At 47.0% G+C, this 14884-nt stretch overlaps 1 protein-coding gene across 6 annotated transcripts in view; it reads left to right on the forward strand.

The window, feature by feature from the left end:
- The window catches only part of ILKAP (ILK associated serine/threonine phosphatase), a 211807-nt gene that overhangs the window by 72436 nt on the left and 124487 nt on the right, over nt 1–14884 (forward strand). For all 6 annotated transcript variants that reach the window (XR_004540596.1, XM_033957893.1, XM_033957890.1 and 3 more), the window contains one exon: nt 8941–9047. Coding sequence is in view for 5 of the 6 variants with exons in the window: in XM_033957893.1 (XP_033813784.1) it covers nt 8941–9047 (107 nt within the window). In the remaining variant the exon portion in view is untranslated. The remainder of the gene's footprint in view (nt 1–8940; nt 9048–14884) is intronic.

Here is a 14884-nt window from a genome sequence, read left to right on the forward strand (position 1 = left end):
GAGTGAACAGCCAGGTGGATAAAGGGGAATCTATAGACATCATTTACCTTGACTTCCAAAAAGCCTTCGACAAGGTGCCACACGAAAGACTGCTTAAAAAGATATGGAACCACGGGGTACAAGGGGAGGTCCACCGATGGATCAAAAACTGGCTGGCAAACAGGAAGCAGAGGGTTGGCGTAAAGGGCCACTACTCAGACTGGAAAGGGGTCACGAGCGGAGTTCCGCAAGGGTCGGTGCTGGGACCGCTCTTGTTCAATATCTACATAAATGATCTAGAGGCGGGAACTAAGTGTGAAGTCATTAAATTTGCAGATGACACCAAACTATACAGCAGGGCTCAAACCAAGGAAGACTGCGAGGATCTCCAAAAGGATCTAACGCAGCTGGAAAAGTGGGCCGAAAAGTGGCAGATGAGCTTCAACGTGGGGAAATGCAAGGTCATGCACGTGGGGAAAAAGAACCCGATGTTCACATACAAAATGGGGGGAACACCACTAGGGGTTAGTAACCTGGAGAGAGACCTGGGAGTGATGGTAGACGCAACACTGAAGGCATCGGCGCAATGCGCCACAGCCTCTAGGAAAGCAAACAGAATGCTGGGTATCATTAAGAAGGGTATTACGACCAGGACAAAGGAAGTCATCATGCCGCTGTATCGTGCAATGGTACGGCCGCATCTGGAGTACTGTGTCCAGTACTGGTCGCCGTACCTCAAGAAAGACATGGCGGTACTTGAGGGAGTACAAAGAAGAGCAACCAAACTGATAAAGGGAATGGAAAATCTCCCATATACCGACAGATTGAAGCAGTTGGGACTTTTCTCCCTGGAGAAGCGAAGACTTAGAGGAGACATGATAGAAACCTTCAAGATCCTGAAGGGCATAGAAAAAATAGACAGGGGCAGATTTTTCAAATTAAGGGGCGCCACAAGTACAAGGGGGCACTCGGAGAAATTGAAAGGGGACAGGTTTAGAACAAACGCTAGGAAGTTCTTTTTCACTCAGAGGGTGGTGGATACATGGAACGCGCTTCCAGAGGCTGTTGTAGACAAGAAAACATTAAATGGTTTCAAAGAAGGTTTGGATAGATTCCTAGAAGAAAAAGGGATTGGGGGGTATAGATAGGAATAGACCATTGCTCAGGCAATGGGCCTGATGGGCCGCCGCGGGTGCGGACCGCTGAGCAGGATGGACCTATGGTCTGCCTCAGCGGAGGCAACTTCTTATGTTCTTATGTTCTTATGTTCTTATATTGTAATCACAAAACAGAAAATAAAATTATTTTTTCTACCTTTTGTTCTCTGATCAATATTCAAATCTTGTTGGTCCCAGGCTCTTGTTGTCTTGCTTGCCAGGGTCTCCTTTCTCCGTGCTAACCATCCGTCTGCCATCTCTGTTCTCCCCTTCCGTTTCCCTTCCCTCTCCCGGAGATCTGGCATCTTTCCTTTTTTTTGTCTCCATCCACAGATTCACTTTTTCTCAACTCCCCACCACCCCAGGATCCACCATCTCTCCCTTTCTGTTCCCAACTATCCTCCTATCCAGTATCTCTATCCCCCCTCCACACCATCCCCTGTTTCCAAGTTCTCTCCCTTTCTGTTCCTTCCCTCCCTAAATCCCATTATGCACCATCTCTCTCCCACTCCTCTGTTTTTAGACCCATTATTTCTAACCCCCAAAGTCTGGCATATGCACGTATCTTTGAACCCCCCCTTCCCTCTCTCCCTCTGTGTACTTTTACACCAGGACCCCCCTCCCCCGAAGGTCTGTCCCCCCTCAGAAGGGCTACACCCCACCCCTGAAGACCTGCACCCCCCGAAGGACTTTACCTCCCACCCGAAGGTCTGTCCCCCTCTGAACGCCTAAACCCCACCCCTGAAGGCCTGCACCCTCCCCGAAGGATTGTACCCCCCACCCGAAGGTCTGTCCCCCCCTGAAGGCCTGCACCCATCCCGAAGGCCTGCACCCACCCCGAATGCCTGCACCCACCCCGAAGGCCTGCACCCACCCCGAAGGCCTGCACCCCCGAAGGCCTGTCCCCCCCCCTTGAAGGCCTGACCCCCCCTTGAAGGCCTGCCTGCTTGTCCCCCCTTGAAGGCCTATCCCCCCTTAAAGGTCTGCCTGTCCCACCCCCTTGTAGGCCTGTCCCCCCTTAAAGGTCTGCCTGTCCCACCCCCTTGTAGGCCTGTCCCCCCCTTGAAGGCCTGCCTGCTTGTCCCCCCTTGAAGGCCTGTCCCCCCCCTTGAAGGTTGGCACCCCCCCAAAGGCCTGCACCCCCTTGAAGGCCTGTCCCACCTCCTTGTAGGCCTGTCCCCCCCTTGAAGGCCTGCCTGCTTGTCCCCCCTTGAAGGCATGTCCCCCCCCTTGAAGGCCTGCACCCCCCCTTGAAGGTTGGCACCCCCCCAAAGGCCTGCACCCCCTTGAAGGTCGGCACCCCCCCTGAAGGCATGCACCCCCCCTGAAGGCCTGTCCCCCCTTGAAGGCCTGTCCCCCCCCCCTTGTAGGCCTGTCCCCCCCCCTTGTAGGCCTGTCCCCCCCTTGAAGGCCTGCACCCCCTTGAAGGTCTGCACCCCCCCCCCGAAGACCTGCACCCCCCCTTGAAGGCCTGCCTGCCTGCCTGTCACCCCCCTCCCCCTTGAAAGTCTGCCTGCCCGCCCGCCCGCCCCACCCTGAAGGTCTGATGCCCCGACCCACCCCGAAGGACCATTCGCCCCCCTGGCCTCCCCGCACTACCTATGAAGCAGCCGCAGCAGGATCGCGACGTCCGCTATCTTTGCGCTGCTTAGGAGCTGCTTCCTGCGCCGGGCTACCTTAAGCTACTGCCCCCCCCACGCCCGAAGGACCGCTCGCCCCACTGACCTTCCAGCACACCTATGAAGCAGCCCGCAGCAGGATCGCGACGTCAGCAATCCCTCAGCTGCTTGGGCGCTGCTTCCTGCGCCGCGGTCCCGCCCCCTCCTCTGACGTCAGAGGAGGGACGGGACCGCGGCGCAGGAAGCAGCGCCCAAGCAGCTGAGGGATTGCTGACGTCGCGATCCTGCTGCGGGCTGCTTCATAGGTGTGCTGGAAGGTCAGTGGGGCGAGCGGTCCTTCGGGCGTGGGGGGGGACTGAGCGGCAAGGCCGGGAACACCCCCTCAGGGCTGGTACCCGGGGCGGCCCGCCCCCCCCCGCCCCCCCCTAGGTACGCCATTGCCATCGAGCCTATATTTTACGTCAGGATATGTATTGGATACTCCCAGAACTTATAGATAATGCACCGGATTGGTTATATTTGGAATGGCGCCTTATGTTTCCCCTAAATTTAGTTCATCTTCCAAGTATCAACATGCCTAGAAGATACAGGGAAAATAAGATATTAATGGATACTTGGAAAACTTGAGGTTTATTAGTAAATTAACACCTATCCCAATAAACAAGTCAACTAATCAGTCTTTATGGATAAACTCCAAGATTAAAATTGGCGGAGCTCAAATCCTTTGGTCTCTAAATGATGTTATTTCAGAAGGTAAACTGCTGGAATTTTCACAATTGCAACATAGATTTGGTCTTAGTAAAACACAAAGTTTTAAATGGTTGCAATTGAAGCAGGCCATTCAGGTTGGGTTCCCTGAATGGAAAACATTGAATAATCAATATAGTTTAGAGTTCTTATGCTTCCAAGCAGACTTCCTAGGGCATCAAGCCGCATTGTGGTATAAATTAATATCTGGATATTTGAATAAAAAACCAAAAAATGGTCTAAGAGACATTTGGAGCATTGAGATTAAGCACCAAATTACTGCATCTCAATGGCCACTAATTTGGTCTTGGAGAATGAGATGTACAGTGTCAGCATCTATGAGACAAACTTGGTTATTTTTGTTACATAGAGTGATTTGGACCCCTACACGTTTGCAAAAATTAGATAGTTCTAAGTCCAATAAATGCTGGCACTGTAATCTGGAACCTGGGACATTGGATCATTTACTGTATCATTGTCCCCACATTAAAAGTTTTTGGAATGCAATTTGGCCACAAATTAATAAATTGATGGAAAACCATGTAGCACTATCATATGATACCATGTTATTTGGAATGATGATGAGGAAAAAAAGTCAAATTTCACCAGAAAATAACAAGCTTTTTAATTAGTCATGACAGGGGTTGCCATTCAGCATATAACCAATAACTGGAAGAATTATAGTAACCTTAATTATACATTTTGGTGGAATACAATTTGTCATATATTCAAAATGGAAAGAGCAATTGCAATACAAAGAGGGACATATACTAAATTTATAAAAATATGGGGGCCATTGACAAAATATTGTAGTGAATGAATAGTAGGATTTCTCTTCTTCTTTTCTTTTTTCGTTGTCTTCTTTATGGCACATATGGAGGGGTGGGTAATGAAAATAATTTTACATAACATGTTATAATATGGTATATAATATGTATAAGGTGATTGGAAAGTACTTGAAGGGTAGGGGGTGGGGGAGGGGATAAAAATATGCTTGAAATTTTATGTAGTAGATATAAAAGTGATATTGTGTATTCATTAGTTGTAATTCAATATTTCATGCACTTGATGTAAAATATGAAAATGAATAAAGAATTTAAAAAAAAAAAATAAAGAACGGTTTGAAATTTCGTGCTTCCCTGGCTAGCCTCTCTTCATACTCTCTTTTGGCTTTTCGAACCACATGGTGAGCTAGGATTTAACAGAGAGAAGAAAAGTCTTTTTTGTTTGTTTATTTTGTTTACACCACAGCGCTAGTGTGGGTAAGAGAGGGCAAAGGGGGTGGGATAAGAGAGGACAAAGGGGGTGGGGTGGGGTGGATGAAGAGGCTATAAAATAAACCAATCAGGATGTTTGAATAAAACACCCAATTGGCCAGGAAAATCAAATCAAAATTGATTCAATAGGCTGAATCGAATTGAAATTTTTTTCCTGAATCGGGCAGCACTAGTAGAGACTTATAAAAACTAAAATGACATAACATATACCTGAACATGGATTACTGAGAGAAAGCCAACATGGATTTAGTCAAAGGAAATCTTGCCTCACCAATCTTCTACATTTCTTTGAAGGAGTAAACAAAAGCGTGAATTAAGGTGAGTCGGTTGATAGTGTGTATTTGGATTTTCAAAAGACAAAGTACCGCATGAAAGATTTCTGAGAAAATTAGAAAGTCGTGGGATAGAAGGCAATGTTTTATTATGGATTAAGAACTAGTTGAAAGATAGAAAACAGAGTAGGTTTAAATGGTCAATATTCTCAATGGAGAAGGGTAAATAGTGGGGTTCTATCAAAAATTATTTATATACAGGAAATAAGAGAGAAAATCTATTTCTTCCAAAAATACCTCTCTTTTATACTCTTTTTATGTATGTATTACTTTGCATGGAAGAAATGGCGATGAAAGCCCTTCTCCTCAACCTCGTCTTTGCCTGTATGAGTGTGAGAAATAACGCCGAGAAGTCCATTGCCCTGACGCAGCCACACAGCGAAACGCCAGCTAGCTTCTGTCGGCAAAAGTGGACCGGCAAAGACAGCAAAGGAATTAATATGCCTGCAGTTCAACTTAATTGAAACCCTGCCTAAGCTAAGTTCTTTGCATTACCCTTATGCTTTTGAAATGAAAAGTTTTGAAGAGTACAACATACTGAAGTGTGAGTCAGCATTGAAAGGATTGTATTAGACATGAGGGGGAGTGGAGCCAGTGAGGTATTTTCCCTTTCTAGTGCGGTTGTTCAGTTAAAATACTTCGCAATGCACGAGGATCTTAGGCTCCTTCCCCTTTTAAATAATTAATAATACATCAGAGAAGAGGTTGAGGAGAAGGGCTTTCATTGCCATTTCTTCCAAACAAAGTAATATATACATAAAAAGAATATAAAAGAGAGGTATTTGGGGAATAAATAATGGGGTTCCCTAAGAGTCTGTATTGGGACTGCTGCTTTTTAACATATTTATCAATGATCTAGAGATGGGAGTAACTGGTGAGATGATTAAATTTCCAGTGTAATAGGTGATTCATTCTTGACAAGTGGGTTATCTCTCAATGGCCGCAAGCCATCTACTGAATGAATCCACTCCTGATTTTTTCTGTGACCCTCCTCTACTTCACTGGGAGCTCTGCTGCCACCTGTAGATTTCCCTTTGTGCATGCAAGCTTGAAGGAGTGTTTCTGTTTTGCTCTCCCCTTTTTCTTATTTTCTTTGGTGTTTTTCAACCTGTTTTGGGGTTTCCTTTGTGCACAGAGCGTTTTCGTCAGCTCTGCCTGCAAAGAAAAGAAGCAGACTCTAGTCTGCGGCTGAGAGGCCAATCTCAGGTGGTACTTGTTAGCCATCCTGCATTTGTTTCTTTGGAGCTCAGGCCGTCCCCACTTTTATCTCACCCACTGTTTAGCAGGGGTTCGAGTGAAGGCTGTTAGGTGCCCTTAGGAGGCTCAGCGGTGTCTTGCAGGGTGCCGGCTGCATGTCTCACCTCCACCCTTCCTTTAGTGCGTCAATCGGTCTGCAGGGGGAGGGGTTGCGGTCAGATGCCGTGTCTGGCAGGCAGCCCAAAGATCAGCATCAAAGAGGCATTCCCAGCATAAGGCAGTAATTCTCTGATTCCAGCTACTGTAAGAGAGCTGAGGCAGGCTACAGCACAATTCCAGCACAGGTCACGGTAAGTAAGGCTGTCATAGCTTGTGAGGTGAATCTGGGAGGGATCTGAATTTCAGTGCTTTAAGAGTTTATCTATGTCCCCACCTGAAAAATCCTAAAATCACTATTTTTGTATTTTTCTTACTGTGAAAAATATTGCGATTTTGGCATGAATTGCTTAGCAGCAGCCATCTTGGATTTTAGCAATCTTTTTTTCAAAAGCTCCTTGCTCTTCTAAAACTTTAATTTTTTCCTCAAAACTTTTGGAATGGAGTCCTTGAGCTCTTCTATTTCAAATCCTTGCCAGGATTGTCCAAATTTAGCATCTCCCCCGGGCAACCTTGTGCCACATGTCACTTGGCACAGCCAGGAGAGGCGATAGCATCATGCTTAACCTCTCCCCTTCCTAAGCAGGTACCTTAGACATCTGAGCCAATCAGGACCTTAGGCCCCTCCCCATGCATCCCAGGATGCACCAGGAAGGGGAAGGCATGCCATTTTGGAGTGGCAGGTCTGCGAGCAGGAGGGACTAAGCATCCCTCCTGCTGTCATCTTAATGTAGAGTTACGGAGGGGGTGAGGAGGCATCTGGTAGCAGGAGGGAGTTGGATTCTTCCTGCCAATTTTTTGTAAAGTGAAGACAGGGGAGTGGTTGATTTTTGGGGTTAAGGTGGGGCATCCCTCCTGCCGATTTTTACTGAAGTACAAGGTAGGGGACTGATATTGTGCATGTGTAACACACTTATAACATCTACGTCATTAAAGAAAAAGCCCCAACAGCTGAGTGGGAGGAGGCTGCTTTGGGGCCCCCCTGCTGCTCAGCTGTTAGGGCTTCCCAAACTGGCTCTGCACATGAGTGAGTGCTGGTTTCTAAGCAAGCGATTGGATGGAATTACAGATGCCTTCTGCAAAACTCATTTGCATGGGCAGCCATTTGTACATTGAATGCTGTTTAGAAATCAGCAAAAAATTCAGCTCATGGTGACATACACAGTCTTAACAACCGTTTTTAATGCCCTGAACTGATTCGTGAGGGTCTCCGTTACTCATCTTTCCTCCAAATGAATCCCATTTACTATTGGCCTCTTGTCTTCTGTTAGTCAATTAATTTCTAATCCAATTAACCACTTGGAACCCACCCCCAGGCTGCTCAATTTATTTATGAGCCTTCCTTAGGGAACAGTATAATTTGTCTTGTAGTAAAAGTGTGTTGTCTCTGGTCTTGCAATCCACTGGATTGTAGATATATCACCATTACTCTATAAAATTTCATTATTTTTCCCACACCAATGTAAAATATTTGAGCCTGTAGTTTCCATCCTTCTCTCTGTTAACCACACTTTTTTTTCATTCTTGTGGATTCTTCTCTCCCAAGATCTTTTGAACATCCTTCAGCAAACCCACCAGGACTCCTTAGTATCTTGACGGGTGTTATCATCTGGCCCCCATGACCTTATTCACTTTTCAGTTTTGCAAGTTGCTCATAAACAATATCTTCCGTGATCGATATGTTATCTGTTCATTTCCTTATGTATATTTGAAATCTATCTGTGCACGTTCAAAGCTGTGTTTCATGAATATTGAATAGAAATATTCATTCAGTAATTCTGCCTTTTCGTCTTCATTCTCCACATATTGGTTTTTGGCAAAGAGAAAAACTGGAGAAATTTACCTAGGAACGGCTGTTTTTCTCTTTGGTATATACTCATACTGTATATCAGTTATAGATGTTTTGAATGACTTTATATGTAATGAATCCTAAGGCCTGGCTAACCTGTAGGCCCACTCTTACTATCAAAAGCTAAGCAGGGTCGGGCCTGAATAATACCTGGTTGAGAGACCACCTGGGAATACCTGGTGCTGTAGGCTGAGGGGCCCTATGTTGGGCAGCAGCGACATAGTGGAGACATATACTTTGCGGTAGACGGCAATGGCAAACCACTCCTGTCCTCTGCCATGAAACATCACAGGGTGGATTCCTCACTGTGCATGTTGCCATGAGTTGGTAGCCAACTTGGTGTATGATCCATTCATCCATATGTAATGAATGCGCACATCTCTTGTGACTTTTGGACAATGGTTCATCATAGGTTTTTTTTCTATTGACACCTGTGTTGGAATACTCATCTCATGCATACTTTTAGGACTTGGAGGAAAAAGGGAGCCCTCGTAGTCTGCAGTGCTAGTCTCTGATAACAGTGAGGCAGGGCAGGCTGGGGCCAGCTTCTGGTAGAAAGCAAAGGACAGTATCCTGATATACTTTTAACTTGTATTGCTCTGTAACCCTGTGTTTTTCCCTTTCTAGAACCCGCCTTTCATATTTTGCTGTGTTTGATGGACATGGAGGATGTCGTGCTTCAAGATTTGCAGCCCAGAATTTGCATCAAAACATAATCAAGAAACTACCTAAAGGTCAAAGTTCCTTTACGTATACTTCTTTGCCCATATGAACATCTTCCTTATCAGACTGCTGTTCATACACTCATGTAATATATACAAGGCTAGAAAAACTCCAGGTGCCAAGTTGCAGGTAGTTAAAATTTGGCATGTACACCCAAGAGAGGAACTTTAGATGGCAGGCAAGAAAGTTGCTGCTATAACTGATTTTGGAAAAAGGGAGAGAAGTTGGGTTCAGGTCAGCAAAGAGCTGCTGCCATAGGTAGGAGAGGCAGAAGAGCCACTATGGGCTGGAAGCTGAAGAGAAGAAGCCGCAGATGATAGAGAGATAGGGGAGGGGGAAGCTGGGAATAGAAAATTTAAATAAAAATCAGAAGTCTCTAAACTATATATATATATATATATATAGTTTTTTTTAATTATTATTATTATTATTTTTTTTTACTTTAGTTTCTAAAAATGTAAGCTCATGGCCAAGTTTTCCTAAAATTTTCCACCCCAATATATCTGTTCATATTGAAGGGTGTGTATTTCCTTGTCACGTATAACCTTTTCCTTGAAGTAAATTGTACGAGATAACTGTGTAACGGGGCACATAGATTATACAGTAGAAATCTGCATGAGTGATGTCTATTTTATAAAGACAACATACATATACTCCATCTGACATTCAGCCAATGGCTGACTAAACTAGCTCAGGATATTCAGTACTAGGCCTGTGTGGGCCCAAGTACTGAATATCCAGGGCTAAGTTTCCCAATGCTAGGAGCCAGAGCTCACGCAGTTCCTAGATGATATTCAGCTGGTGCCAGCATAAGACAGTTATACGGGGGAGCTGACTTTGCTGATACTTGCCAGGACGCTGAAGAGTTATTGTAGCCCCGACCAGCCTTCTCCAGCAGCGGCGTTTCCCGACTAATTTCGGACAGGCAGCCTTGTGGACAGACCCCTGACGTCATCGGGTCTGTCCTCAGGTGCCTTATTGTTTCCTATAAATTGCCTGCGCTGCCGCGGAGAGAACGGGAGCTGGCTTTGCTGATACTTGCCAGAACGCTGAGGAGTTATTGTAGCCCCAACCAGCCCTCTCCAGCAGCGGCGTTTCCCGACTAATTTCGGACAGGCAGCCTTGTGGACGGACCCCTGACGTCATCGGGTCTGTCCTCAGGTCCCTTATTGTTTCCTATAAATTGCCTGCGCTGCCGCGGAGAGAACGGGAGCTGACTTTGTTGATACTTGCCAGGATGCTGAGGAGTTATTGTAGCCCCGACCAGCCCTCTCCAGCAGCGGCGTTTCCCGACTAATTTCGGACAGGCAGCCTTGTGGACGGACCCCTGACGTCATCGGGTCTGTCCTCAGGTGCCTTATTTTTCCTATAAATTGCCTGCGCTGCTGCGGAGAGAACGGGAGCTGACTTTGTTGATACTTGCCAGGATGCTGAGGAGTTATTGTAGCCCCAACCAGCCCTCTCCAGCAGCGGCGTTTCCCGACTAATTTCGGACAGGCAGCCTTGTGGACGGACCCCTGATGTCATCGGGTCTGTCCTCAGGTGCCTTATTTTTCCTATAAATTGCCTGCGCTGCCGCAGAGAGAACGGGAGCTGACTTTGTTGATATTTGCCAGGACGCTGAGGAGTTATTGTAGCCCCGACCAGCCCTTTCCAGCAGCGGCGTTTCCCGACTAATTTCGGACAGGCAGCCTTGTGGACGGACCCCTGACATCATCGGGTCTGTCCTCAAGTGCCTTATTGTTTCCTATAAATTGCTTGCGCTGCCGCGGAGAGAACAGGAGCTGACTTTGCTGATACTTGCCAGGACGCTGAGGAGTTATTGTAACCCCGACCAGCCCTCTCCAGCAGCGGCGTTTGCCGACTAATTTCGGACAGGCAGCCTTGTGGACGGACCCCTGATGTCATCGGGTCTGTTCTCAGGTGCCTTATTTTTCCTATAAATTGCCTGCGCGGCCGCAGGGTGTGGCTGAAGGGGCGTGCCCTAAGGGGCAGGTTGGGAGCCCTTGGGAGCCCCTTGGACCACCGGGGAGTACTCGAGGAACTGAGCAACAGGACAGGTCGTATAAGTTTTTCAATATGGGGAAAAGGAAAGTTAAATCAAAAAATTTGACACCTGTTGTTACAGGACCAATGGATAGACACCTGACTTTCTCCTTAGACTCTCCACTACAAAATGTTTCTGATTTGACTTCTCCCATATCCGGAGCATCGATGAGTCCCTTAATAAGAACACCCCCCCTTCATCCTATATCCCGTGTTAGTGGGAATATATCCCCCACTACTTCCACAGTTTCTGTGGTACCATCCACTTCAATAAGTAAACTGAATTATAATGATATACCTAAACCACTTGAGTTTACTACTGTGGAGGATGAGCAACCACTAACTGTGGAAAAACAGGATATTACTTTAAAAGACTTGTGGTTAGGAATAACTAGGGTTGAGGGGTTTCTCAGAGTGTCAATGAAACAAACATCTGATTTTTCTCACTCTGTGGTTCAAAAGTTTGAGAATGTGGATACCAATTTAAATTGCTTGGAAACTAGATTAGGTGTGATTGAAACTCAGAGTAGTGCATTGCAAGCTGTTTCACTATCTGCTATAAAAGATTCTACATTACTGCACTCAAAAATAGAAATGTTAGAAAATTTACAACGGGGAAAGAATCTTCGTTTGGTTAATTTTCCAGTTACTCATTTGTTATCGCCAGAGATATTACTAAGAAAATATTTTAAAGAGATACTGGGATTACCCAACGTAGATAGTTTTCCAATTAATAATTGTTATTATCCCAGGACAAGCAGGCAGCATATTCTTGACTGATGGGTGACGGCACCGACGGAGCCCTGGTACGGACACTTTTAGAGTGATTGCACTCTAAGAACTTGGAAAGTTCTAGAGGCCGCACCGCGCATGCGCGAGTGCCTTCCCGCCCGACACAGGCGCGCGGTCCCCAGTTTCTTAGTTTCCGCGGAGCTAAGAAGACGCGTTTTTCAACGGCCGTTGAAAATTTTTCTCCACGCCTTCCTGCTCGCGAAAACCCCTTTGGCTCTATTGCCTCTTTTCTTTTCTTTTATTTTTGTTAAAAAAAAAAATTGTATTTTTTCTTCAGTTTTGGTTTTTCCCCGGCGGGGTCTTCTGCCACCATCAAGGCCTCGGCCTTCGATTTGGCGGAAGCCGTTTTTCCTTTCATGCCCCCTCAGCCAGGGTTCAAGAAGTGCCAGCGGTGTGCACGGCCTATCTCCCTTACGGACCCACACAACTGGTGCCTACAGTGCCTGGGTCCGGAGCATCAGGCGTCCACCTGCACCCGCTGTGCCACGTTGAAAAAACGTACTTTAAAAAATCGTGAAATTCAACAACGATTACTTTTCGGTACCGAGATGTCCGATCCCGCGACATCGACACCGGTGTCGGCTCCGGTACAGCCGGCACCTACCTCATCGACACCGCGTGACACCGCGCCGGCGTCGCAACACCCAGGTAAGCCGGCTAAGAAGCCTTCCCCGCTGGAGCGTCCTCCGGTCTCGATTGCAGCGAGTCCAGTCCTGCCGACCGTGAGGCGCCAGCGGAAGCGCTCCGCCCCTATTGAGGTGAGTCCCTCGACATCGGGCTCCTCATCTCCGGGGTGTAGAGCGGCACCGCAGGTACCGCAAAAGAAAAAGGCGGTACCGGTGCCTTCATTAGATGATCGCATAGCGGCCATCCTCCAAGTACAGCTTAAGGAGCAATTACAACAACTCCTTCCAGCTATCTTGGCTCCGAATCTCCCGGTGCCGGTCCGTACTGAGCCACCGGTACCGGCAGTGGAACAGCCTATATTGTCTGCATCCACTGTTTCGGTACTTGGCCTCATCGGTGTCGATGCCACTCCTCGCACCGGAGCCGACATCCCACCACCAGTCGGTACAAACTTCGGCATCGATGCGTCCGGTGACTTCTCCCGGTACCACATCGATGAGGTCGGGTAAGTCACTGCGCAAATCCCGTCACTTGGAACCATCCACCCCTGAGTCTCGGGACCGTAATTCCAATATTAGGGACCCTGATCTGTGGGGTGATTCCGAAGAACCTTTTCTATCAGAGGGTGAATGTTCTTCGGATGAGGATGATCCTGTTGTTCCTGACCCATCCTCCAAGCATGACTCTTTGTCTTTTACTTCCTTTTTAAAAGACATGTGTGAGTCTCTTTCCATTCCTTTGGAGGCTGAGTCTAAAAAGTCTAAAGCCTTTCTTGATGCCCTTGACTTTGACCAGCCTCCAAAGGAATTTTTGAAATTCCCTCTTCATGACATACTGAGGGAAACATTTTACAAAAATCTAGAGACTCCTCTTACTATCCCGGGAGCTCCCCGCAAATTGGACTCTCTATATAAAGTCATCCCTATCCCAGGGTTCGACAAACCCCAGCTTCCACATGAGTCCCTTCTTGTGGAATCTACACTTAAAAAATCTTCAGGAGCTAGTGTTTATGCTTCTGTCCCTCCTGGCAGAGAAGGTAAAGCCATGGATAAATTTGGTAAGCGTCTTTACCAGAATGCAATGCTCGCCAATAGATCTGGCAACTATGCTTTTCATTTTTCATTCTATTTAAAGCATCTCCTTACCTCCATGGCTTCCTTTGAGCAGTACCTTCCTGAGCGAAAACGACTGGCTTTTCGCCAATGTTCCTCTTCACTTTTCCAGTTGAGAAAGTTTATGGTAAGATCTATTTACGATACTTTTGAACTTACCTCTCGAGCAACAGCTATGTCTGTGGCCATGTGCCGCCTTGCCTGGCTGAGGGTATCCGAGCTTGATGTCAACCATCAAGACCGGTTAGCTAATGCATCGTGCTTAGGGGATGAGCTGTTTGGAGAGTCTATGGACTCAACTACCCAAAAGCTCTCCGCCCATGAAACACGTTGGGATACTCTCCTCAAGACGAAAAAGAAACCTCCACCGGCATGGCCTTTCAGACAACAATCGGCCTACCAACGCCGTTATGTGGCTCGTCCTCTGCAGTCAGCTGCACAACAACCTAGAAGGCAGCGGCAGCAGCAACGGCAGACACCTAGACCACAACAGCAACAGCCTGCCAAGCCGCCTCCTCAACAGAAATCCACGCAGCCCTTTTGACTTACTTCTCCAGGGCATAGCCAGCGTCCAACCATCTTCCCTGCAACCTCAACCTATAGGAGGTTTTTTCCTCAGCCGGTGGGAAGTTATCACTTCGGACCAATGGGTCCTCAACATCATCCACCACGGCTACTCTCTCAACTTTCAGAACCTACCCAAGTCTACCAAAAGAGTCTGCTTTGAACTCTCCTCAATCTTCCCTTCTTCTTCAGGAGGTTCAATCCCTCCTCCTTCTGAACGCTATAGAGGAAGTTCCTCCAGATCAAAAGGGGCAGGGATTCTACTCCCGTTACTTTCTGGTCCCCAAAAAGACAGGAGACCTCAGACCGATTCTAGATCTTCGCGATCTCAACAAATGCTTGGTCAAAGAGAAATTCAAGATGCTGTCTTTAGCCACGCTTTACCCTCTTCTCAATCAAAACGAATGGCTATGCTCCCTCGATCTCAAAGAGGCATACACTCACATACCGGTCAATCTGACTTCCAGACAGTACCTCCGCTTCATGATCAACCGCTGTCATTACCAATACAAGGTACTAACTACCCTTTGGTCTTGCATCCTCTCCAAGAGTGTTCACCAAATGTCTGATTGTGGTAGCTGCCTTTCTACGCTCTCACCACCTTCAAGTCTTTCCTTACTTGGACGATTGGTTAATCAAGGCCGATTCAGCTCAGACAGTGCTCCTGGCCACCAACCAAACCATCCTGTTTCTACAACTTCTGGGGT

The sequence above is a fragment of the Geotrypetes seraphini genome, chromosome 9 (assembly GCF_902459505.1).
Source record: "Geotrypetes seraphini chromosome 9, aGeoSer1.1, whole genome shotgun sequence".
Classification (NCBI taxonomy): domain Eukaryota; kingdom Metazoa; phylum Chordata; class Amphibia; order Gymnophiona; family Dermophiidae; genus Geotrypetes; species Geotrypetes seraphini.